The sequence below is a fragment of the Biomphalaria glabrata genome, chromosome 6 (assembly GCF_947242115.1).
Source record: "Biomphalaria glabrata chromosome 6, xgBioGlab47.1, whole genome shotgun sequence".
NCBI classification, from domain to species: domain Eukaryota; kingdom Metazoa; phylum Mollusca; class Gastropoda; family Planorbidae; genus Biomphalaria; species Biomphalaria glabrata.
The window spans coordinates 50,883,091-50,893,636 of record NC_074716.1 but is presented as its reverse complement, the minus strand read 5'-3'; the positions used below and the strand labels follow the sequence as shown (position 1 = coordinate 50,893,636).

Below are 10,546 nucleotides of genomic sequence, written 5' to 3'. Positions count from 1 at the left end.
ATCTAAGACAGGCAACTCAACGATAGGCAGGAGGTTATAATAGCCGAGGTATTTATTTACAGTACAAACAGACATCTTATCTTATCTTATATAATACAGACGTTACTTCAAAAAAGAAGATGATTACGTCCTACGCGTCATGCATTTAGTCATGCATATTAACCAATGACTTAAATTCAGCCAAGTCACTGGTTTTCCTGGCTAGCTCAGGCAACCCATTCCATGCTCTAATAGCACTAGGGAAGAAGGAGTATTTGTACAAATTTGTCCTAGCATATGGGACGAGGAATGTTCCTTTATCTTTGTGTCTTTCGGAGTATTTTATTAAATTTTGTTTTTGTATTTGAAGATTATGGTTCAGTGTTTTATGTATGATTGCTACTTTGCTTTTGAGCCTTCTGTCCTGAAGGCTTTCTAAATTTAGTGATTTTACTAAAGGTGTTACTCTAGTCAAATGTGAATATTCGTTTGTTATGAATCTCACTGCTCTATTTTGTGTCTGTTCTAGTTTCTTAATGTTTTCTTGAGTTGAGGGGTCCCAAACGGAGGATGCATATTCTATCCAGACATGGACTTCAGCTATCAAGTCCCAGAGTGTCTTATCTTAAGTGACACCAGTCCTTTTCTACCTAAATACCAATACAGACCACCGACACAGTTCCCAGTGCCGCCCCAGGTCCTCAACACAGTTTACAGATAGCACAAAGGACGTTCTCTCGAGTCAAGACAGCCCAGACTCTAATAACTTGCAGATCACTCCAGCCTGATCTACAACAGTCCTTCTTCATGTAGAATCAACATGTCTCGTACTGCTTGTGTTTAACGGTGCTCTGATGCGCACCATCAGTGTGGGCGCGGAAGCGGAGTTACAACAGTATGTTAAGTTTCGGTAGACAAATATATTGTGTACTGTTTTTAGCGACGGTAAAAGTAGTGACGCAGTAAGACAGAAGAATGTGAGCAACAGTGTAGATAGCTTTACAACCGAGTCATTTTTCTGGTCTCTTTTTGGTAAATATTAACATGGATCCTCCAATCTCTAGGCGAAGTTAAACAATCTTTTATTCGCGACTCAAGCCAATAATGCCGCGATATTTATTTTATAATGCCGTTTTTATGTTGTTGTTTTATTAAAGAGACACACTTTCTTTATAAAATAAATATGTTGGCTTATTATCAAGTTCAACAAATAAAGTAAAGATAGGTTCACTTTTCGTGGAAGATTCTACATTCAGAGTTCCATTTCATAAACACACAAATGTTAAAGATCATAATACCAATCCATCGGAAAAAAAAGTGAGGGCCCAAACGTAGGTTAAGATACATTTTTTCAACCTTTTTTTTTGGAAGGGATATTTCTACACTTTGTGCCGACGTTTCGGCGGGCCTGATGGAACCACGTAGTGGGCCGGATCTGGCGGGCCGTATTTTAGGCATTACTGATTTATAGTAATGCAAAGTTTTATCGAGTGTATATTATTAACTGTACTGTTCGTTGACTAATGTGTAGTAGTACTAGTTAATGAAATAGCAGTGAAGTGGAACAAGATATTAGCCCACAACAGGAGTTTATGTGATGCTTTCAATGATATAGTTAGTCAGAATAATACGTAGCAATAGGGCCGGACTGGCTATGTGGACATTTGTGGTAGGCCGGTATCCAAAGGGAAATTCAGTTTTGGAAGCATTACCCAGAAGCGGCCTTTGCGGGTGGCGTCCAGGGTAAACGCCCAAAGTTCAACGCACGAGGGGGCCCAACATGAAAATGCTTTTGTTACCACCAGCCCAGCAAAGAAATATGTTGGACCTCTGCCCTACACTCTAATGTTTTGTTACCATCAGTTCATCATACAAAAATGTTGGACCTCTGCCCTACACTCTAATGTTTTGTTTCCATCAGTTCATCATACAAAAATGTTGGACCTCTGCCCTACACTCTAATGTTTTGTTACCATCAGCTCATCATACAAAAATGTTGGACCTCTGCCCTACACTCTAATGTTTTGTTACCATCAGTTCATCATACAAAAATGTTGGACCTCTGCCCTACACTCTAATGTTTTGTTTCCATCAGTTCATCATACAAAAATGTTGGACCTCTGCCCTACACTCTAATGTTTTGTTTCCATCAGTTCATCATACAAAAATGTTGGACCTCTGCCCTACACTCTAATGTTTTGTTACCATCAGCTCATCATACAAAAATGTTGGACCTCTGCCATACACTCTGTTTTGTTACCATCAGCTCATCATACAAATATGCGAGGCCACTGCCATATATTCTAATGTACGCTATTGTCAGAAAAAGAGTGCTGTGTATTTATTTGAAAACAGTACTCCTAAACAAGAACGTGTTACTCATAAGTGTTCAAGTCTTTCCGGCATCTATACCAATTACCATCTATACCAAATACCATGTATACCGATTACCATCTATACCAATTACCATCTATACCAATTACCATCTATACCAATTACCATCTATAAAAATTACCATCCGCATCAATTACCATCTGTATCAATTACCATCTGTATCAATTACCATCTGTATCAATTACCATCTGTATCAATTACTACCTATACCAATTACCATATATACCAATTACCAGCTATACCAATTACCATCTATACCAATTACCATCTATACCAATTACCATCTATACCAATTACCACCTATAAAAATTACCACCTATACCAATTACCATCTATAAAAATTACCATGTATACCTATTACCATCTATACCAATTACCACCTATACCAATTACCACAAAAGCTTCTTATCTTATCTTATAAAATACCGACGTTACTTCAAAAAAAAAAAAGATGATTACGTCCTACGCGTGTTCATATGTCAATCTAGTCCTGCATGTTAACCAATGACTTAAATTCTGCCAAGGCATTTGTTTTCCTGGCTGACTCAGGCAACCCATTTCATGCTCTAGTGATTTGGTTTACAGTTAGAGGTAGGCCCCCCATTGGAGACTCGCCCTCGGCTCCGTGTTCTACTAAAGACGCCTCTGTATAATCAAGCTTTAATATTGACTTTTGAGTGACGACAATTGCGAACGGACGGCCACCATATGGAATAAATGTAAGTAAAGGCTGGACTGTATACCAATGCCAGGACCGACGTCCTCCCCTGCGTCTAGGACAAGAAGACGATGGTATACTAATTCACAACAAGCTAATACTTCAATAAAATTATTCGTTTTAATTCGTTGGAAACAATTGTTTGTTCAGTTTAACTAAAACGTTACGGTATCGTCACGTTTAAAAATTAACTCGTAATCTCCTGCATGGATGGATCTTATATAAAATTAGATTCGATTCCTACTTTTTCATGATTATATTATAAAAGGTATCGTTTGTATTTTGTCTTTAGCGTTAGGTTGGAAAGCGCTACATTTGTTCGTAATATTCATTAAGCTGTGAGTATAGAACCTGTCTGTGCTCCAATGACAAGGTCACTGAAGTCTAGGGGCAGTGAAAGTTAAACGGAACACCTTGATCCAGGTGGGGCGTGGTCAGTCTCTATGACGCCCAGACACATAAAAAAACAATGCACTTTTGAACAATACGTAGTAGGCAGTAGGCAGTAGGATTTAGTATGGTCTGGTACTTTGTTTAATTGATTCCTATGTTTTTGTTTGCTGAACCCTGGGTGTCTAGGTACACGGTAATGTTGTCTGAAGTTTGCGAGATAGGAAAAGATTAAGAAAAGTTTACAGGGGTTCATATACAGTTATCGCTATCTTGTGAGGTCTCTGTGTGTGTTTTATGTTGTGAGGTGTTTTTGAGTGATATCTTGTGAGTTTTTTTGTATGTAAAATCTTTTTGTTTTGCTCTGATGGCTTGTCTGGTGTTTTTGTGTGAGAGACGTGTGGGGTGATTTGTGTGAGAGACGTGTGGGCCTTTTTGTGTGAGAGATGTGTGGGGTGATTTGTGTGAGAGATGTGTGGGGTGATTTGTGTGAGAGATGTGTGGGGTGATTTGTGTGAGAGATGTGTGGGGTGATTTGTGTGAGATACGTGTGTGGTGATTTATGTGAAAAAAGTGTGGGTCGTTTTGTGTGAGAGATGTGTGGGATGATTTGTGTGAGAGACGTGTGGGGTGTTTTGTGTGAGACGTGTGGGGTGTTTTGTGTGAGAGACGCGTGGGATGATTTGTGTGAAAGATGTGTGGGTCGTTTTGTGTCAGAGACGTGTAGGGTGAATTATGTGAAAAAAGTGTGGGTCGTTTTGTGTGATAGACGCGTGGGATGATTTGTGTGAAAGATGTGTGGGGTGATTTGTGCGAGAGATTTATGGGGCGCTTTGTGTGAGAGACATATGGGATGATTTGTGTGAAAGATATGTGGGGCGTTTTGTGTCAAGATGTGTGGACTGTTTTTTTTTTGAAGACGTGTGGGGAGTTTTTGTGTAATAGATGTGTGGGGTGATTTGCGCGAAAGGTGTGTGTATGTACGTGAAGACCTGTGGGGTATATTTGGGAAAACTTGTTGAGTATTTGGTGTGAAATGTGTGTGGGTTGTTTTGTGTGTGAAAGACATGTTGGGTGTTATTGTGTGTGTGTAACTCTTGCTGTTTACAAAGTGTATCAGTGGGTTATGTGTGGCTTAGGTGAAAATAATCTAACAAATAGTTTATTTAACTTTCATGTGTATGGATTGTACTTTTAGAGTGAATAATATATTTTTTTTTACTCTTCTCTACACACATAACTCTCTCATTCAAACACACACACATACATGCATTATTTAACACACTTTGCAATGATGACGCCTGCGCACTGAAAAGTGATGTACCTAGAATAACAAACCAAACCATAATCTTCAAATACAAAAACAAAACAAACAAAAAATACCTAGAAAGACACATTCCTCGTTCCATATGCTAGGACAAATTTGTAAAAATGCTCCTTCTTCCCTAGTGCTATTAGAGCATGGAATGGGTTGCCTGAGCTAGCCAGGAATGCCAGTGACTTGGCAGAATTTAGGTCATAGGTTAACATGGATGACGAGATGCATGACCCGTAGGGGGTAATCATCTTCTTTTTTTTTTTGAAGTAAAGTCTATATTATATAAGATAAGATAAGATATGATAGCTCTTTGTTTTGTATCTTCAGAGATAATCGTTGAACTAAGTACTTAGAGCGATACATAGACCCTCAGTGAGACCTGACTTAGAGCTAACCGGTAAGGTTGTCCTGAATATTATATAGGGCGGTGGCGTGTAGGTAGCCTCTACGTTCACACATCTGAAATTTCATTGTGTACATTCATTAAGCTTTTTTATTCTAATTGCGTCATTTAGCCGCGACCATTGGGTAATGGATGACACAAACTACGCTTATGCCATAATGTAGAAAGTCGTATCTGAATATATATATATATATATATATATATATATATATATATATATATATATATATATATATATATATATATATATATATATATATATATATGCAGGCAGAGGCGCTTCTTTTGTGGATCTATGGAGTCACTGAGCCTTTCATAGGAAGTCTTTTAAAAGCTTGCGTTGAATAGAAATAGGATGCCACGTTCCCAAAACTGTGAGATATATAGCACACGAATACTCGCATTAGACTAGATAAGCACCGTTAGTAAACTCATCACAACTAGAGACACTTAATTAAGGACAGAAGGATAAAAATAAAGAAGCATCAATACTTAAAAGACTGAACTAGAAATTACAAATATAAAAACAAAACCTAATTAAATACACTAAAAGACACATAAAGGCAGATTTCTTATTCTATAAGCTAGGCCAAATCGTCGAAGTGTTCCTTTTTTAACTAAATACATCCCGGACATGCTACCATGCCTCATAGTGGCGCCCGGGTGGAAACGATCGTAGGAGGAAACGATTAGGCTAAAGGGTAGCAAAAAAAGACTCCCGTGGGGGTGCCTAAGGGGGTGCGAGAGCATCCTCATTGCACTGTGCGGAGTTGTAAAAAAGCTCCCACAACCTTGTCACAATCCTGGCGCCGTTCCTCAAGGGGCCGTTACATAAATGGCGTGTCCCGCACGGTTAGCCTGGTATAGAAAAGGAAAATGGCGAGGGCCCCTGTGCACGGGAGTTGCAAGAGCCGAAAGCTCAACTCTACCTGGCAGTTTCAAGAAAAAGAACTAGTTACATTAGAGCATGGAACGGGTTGCCTGAATCTGACGGGAAAACTAGCGACTTAGTAGAGTAGAGTTTAAGTCTCTAATTAATGTGCACAGCTAGATAAGCATAAGGATACGGTTAGAAACGTCTGTAATTTATAATTTGTAATTTATGTGATAAGATTAAAATTGTAATTAGATCTAAAATATGTGTCTTTGTGTAAAGGCAGAAGGGACTCAGGGTCAAGGTCAAGGTCAAGGAAGAGGACAGAGAGTTATTTGAAAACTGGATCTAAATGACTGGCGAGAAATATTTTCCGTCCGTCGACACTCGCGAAAAGGTCAAGAAGTGACGCAGCAGCTTCAGCGTCAGCGGCATGGGGATTGTGATGTATTGTCACATTGAGCGCGCTGCATGGAAGTCATGTGTTCAAAGTCGTCTGTTTAAGGTCGTTTGTTTAAAGTCGTGTGTTCGAAGTCGTATGTTTAAAGTTATATGTTCAAAGCTGTATGTTGAAAGTCATGTGTTCAAAGTCGTTTGGTTAAAGTCATATGTTCAAACTTCAAAGCCGTTTGTTTAAAGTCATGTGTTCAAAGCCGTGTGTTTAAAGTCATGTGTTCAAAGCAGTTTGTTTAAAGTCGTATGTTCAAAGTCATGTGTTTAAAGTCATGTGTTCAAAGTCGTGTGTTTAAAGTCCTGTGTTCAAAGTCTTTTGTTTAAATTCATATGTTCAAAGTCGTGTGTTAAAGTCAAGTGTTCAAAGTCTTTTGTTTAAAGTCATATGTTCAAAGTCGTGTGTTTAAAGTCATGTGTTCAAATCTATCTGGCCAGAGCCATCTGATCAGTGTCATGACAAAGTCAGACAAAAGTTGTTTTCCTGATAAACAGGTCACATTGTTAGAGACAGTTACAGTAGAAAGTACAAACATAACAAATAGGTTGTCCTTTAAGTCCTCGCCATCTATAGGACAGATTATGTTAAAACCATGCTAGCTTTGGCCGACAGTTTACTAGGGTTTCATGTGGTCAGTACAACGACCAAACGCCTTTACTTTCCTCTATCTCGTGGGCGTCCTAAAACAAAAAACGCCCGAAGTCCTAATTTCCGATTCTTCGAGATTCAAACCCGATTCCCCCCCCCTTCCCAAAGCCATAGGCCTCACCACTCAGCCGACACACCCCAATGTGCTACCTCTATTCTAAAAAGCTACGAACCTCACTATTTGTCGCTCGTTTTGCATTAACCCTTAAAGTGCTGAGCTGTTTTTACAATGAGTGCACATACAAAATGAAATTACAATGTTGATGTTTGGAGGCTAAACTGCCACGCGCATCTTAAGGGTTAAACACAGCCATGTTTTTTTCTAGGCTTCCTTTGGCCAGCGCAACCAGCATAGAGGACTTGTGTGTGCGTGTGTGGTGCGTGTTTTTTTCTTCTAAACCTGTCATCCTCCTTGCATATCTATTCCCCCCCCCCCTGCCCCCATTTTTTTTAAACATCGTTTGTCACCTGGGCAACCTCCCTCCATTCTATCTCCCTACCCCCTTCCTCCCCCCCCCCTGCCCACACCCCAAAAAAGCCACCTGAAGACATTTAAAACAAGGTGTGGATGACTATGATAAGCAAAACTAAGTTTTACCTTTTTGAGGGAGCAGAGAGTCACATGCTGGACGGGCCTTTAGCCGGAGCTGCTAACTGTGACGTTTTGTCGCTATATTTGTAATACCTCTTATCACTTCGGGCTACAGATTTCATGGACATTAAAACTTGACAAGCCACACACACACACAAAAAGTTAAAGGATCGTTTTGATTTTGTGTTTCTGTTGGTTTCAACGCAGCTGTGCACTAATCAGAATCGTGTTTAGGAAGTTTTCCGATTTTGACTTTCTCACTTTCTGTGTGGTCAGTGTGAGGGTAGAGTGAGACCGATCTGGAAAATTCCAGGTCTTGATTAGAATTCCGGGCTCTTGGAAGGTCGAGGATGAGGAGTCTAGTTTTACTCACGCTCCTGTTAGGAGCGTGTGCTGCACAAAGCTGGAATGTGGAAAGGTAATTGATATAGGTCATTTTATATTATCCATTCCTGGAGGAAAAGAATAACTTTGAGTTATTTATAAAAATAGCAGCTAGGGGAGATAACTGCATAGGGTCATTTTATTTTCTTGCTATTGTTTTTTTTTCTCTTTTTTACAAGCTGCTTATTTACTTTTTTTTTTTACAAATTGCTTTAATTTTTTTAAAAATTATTTTTGTTTGTTATTATATTGTTTTAATTTTAACATTTAGTTCAAGGAATATGTATTATTTATTAATTAGTTTAATGGGATTGTTTCCTCTTTACGCCCCCTTCCCCCAACAAAACAAAAATCCATTAACTATCTAGGTTCGAACCTCTAATCGGGTTCAGTCATGGTTCATGAGCTACTATAGAGAGCACGGAAACCTTCTCCCTTATACCCATCCCCCCTTTCACTAGCCCACAAAAGAGACTGAACCATAGCGCAATGAGCGTGCTGTAAGCATGATAGAAGCGCAATACAAAAGCAATTAAAAAAATACATGTCTTAAAAAAATTATTGTGCAGATGTCGTGACGATATGATACACACAGTGACTTGTTAATTAGGATTCGGCTGAAGTAACGAAATACATTTCTAGTGGCTAATAGTTAGTTTAAAATACTAGGTTGTGTCCCTTTTATTTCTCAACACTATAAGTCTAGCAAAGGCGTAGTGAGCGAAACGCGCGCCCGGGACAAGGTACTTTATTGGCGCCCCTCCCCCATTTTTTCCAGGAACATCACATAGAAATATATACTGCCTGTGGCGCCCTGGGCATCGTAACCTCCCCCCCCCCCCTTTTTGATCCCCTCTCACTACGCCTCTGACTATATGTCTTTTAACTTTTTTTATATTTGAAATAAAATTAAGTTTCCCTTTCAGATCTTTCTGATCTATAGGGCAGATGATGTAAAGATCATCTGTTTCTGTGGCCCACGGTTAATGAGGGTGTCATGTGGCCAACACAACGACCAACCGCTTTTACTTTTTCCCCAACTAATGTCAGGTACTGATTAGAGCTGGGTGGACGCCCTAAAAATTAAAAATCACAGGATTCGAACCCGCCAACGCTTTACCACTCAGCCATCGCGCCTCCCATATTTCAAGCGGGAAAAACAACAACAAAAAAGAGGGAAATTCAAATACTGAGTAATGCATCATGGGAATGATTTAGATATGAGCTCAAACCATTGTGTTTTAAAGTGACTTCAGTTTTCAATCAAAGCGTTGATTAAAGTCTTTAGTAGCGTGTCTGTTTGAGTTGTCACCGCTATGATGCTCTGACCTTTCTCTCTGCAAATGTTAAGGCACGAGAAAGCAGTTAGTGTCTATTTTCACTGTTACAAAAGTAAGGCGTGCCAAGGACGAAAGTTGATGACAGTTGACGAAGATGTAGGACAGCGGTTCTCAACCTTTTAAGCTCGGCGACCCATTTTTACAATCCCCCACTCTGCCGCGACCCCTCCCCCCCCACACACACACACATACAGCAATAGAAGAGTAGACAATACCAATCCATATTCTCGAAGGTCAGGCGACCCCTGGCAAATGGTCAATCGACCCCCAAGGGGGTCGCGATCCACAGGTTGAGAACCCCTCATGTAGGAGGACCGGTCCGAAAAATACAGGTAATGCGAAAAAAAAAATGAGTTATATCCCTTGCTCCTGCCAACCTAGCTAATCTATATGTATTAAGAAACCAAGATTCAGGCTTTGCATGCTAGAGGAGCGTGGTTGTTACACGCAGATTAAAGTTGGCAAGAGAGGAGATTTAGTTAATTGTCTCCCTCTGTGGAAAACTGAAGCGATAAGCCAAAGAAAAGGGTTTAAAGTTAATAATATTGTCTTCGCTTGCTTGACACAATCACATGGCTGCGTGGTCGTGCGGTATGCGCCCTGGACTGGCGTTCGGACCGTCTCGATGGTCCCGGGTTCATACCCTGCCCGTAGTCATTCTCATCGTCCTGCGGGAGGTTTGGAGTGGGCAGTAGATTCTTAAACTCTGAAGGAATATCCGAAACATGGAAAACGGATTTTACAAACCGTGTGGTATCTGGTCGCGACACGCGTATCATATAATGGCACTGCTATGCCTGGACATACTATCATGTAATTTCAATGAAAGATCGTGACACAATACAATGTAATTGCACTGTGATTGCCACGACACACTAGTTATGACTAGTTAAAATACATAGCAACAGTTTAGACACAAACAAACACATAGCAACAATGTAGACACAAACAAACACATAGCAACAGTGTAGACACAAACAAACACATAGCAACAGTGTAGACACAAACAAACACATAGCAACAGTGTAGACACAGACAAACACATAGCAACAGTG

The 10,546-nt window shown here is 39.9% G+C and overlaps 1 protein-coding gene across 6 annotated transcripts in view; it reads left to right on the top strand.

The window, feature by feature from the left end:
* The first annotated feature begins 7,757 nt into the window (after positions 1-7,757).
* The window catches only part of LOC106070978 (uncharacterized), an 86,467-nt gene continuing 83,678 nt past the window's right edge, over positions 7,758-10,546 (top strand). For 5 of the 6 annotated variants that reach the window (XM_056031654.1, XM_056031651.1, XM_056031650.1 and 2 more), the window contains exon 1: positions 7,759-8,185. In XM_056031654.1, the coding sequence (XP_055887629.1) occupies positions 8,118-8,185 (68 nt within the window). In that variant the 5' untranslated portion in view covers positions 7,759-8,117. Of the gene's footprint in view, positions 8,186-10,546 lie in introns of all 6 variants that reach the window. The other variant, XM_056031652.1, reaches the window with a different exon arrangement.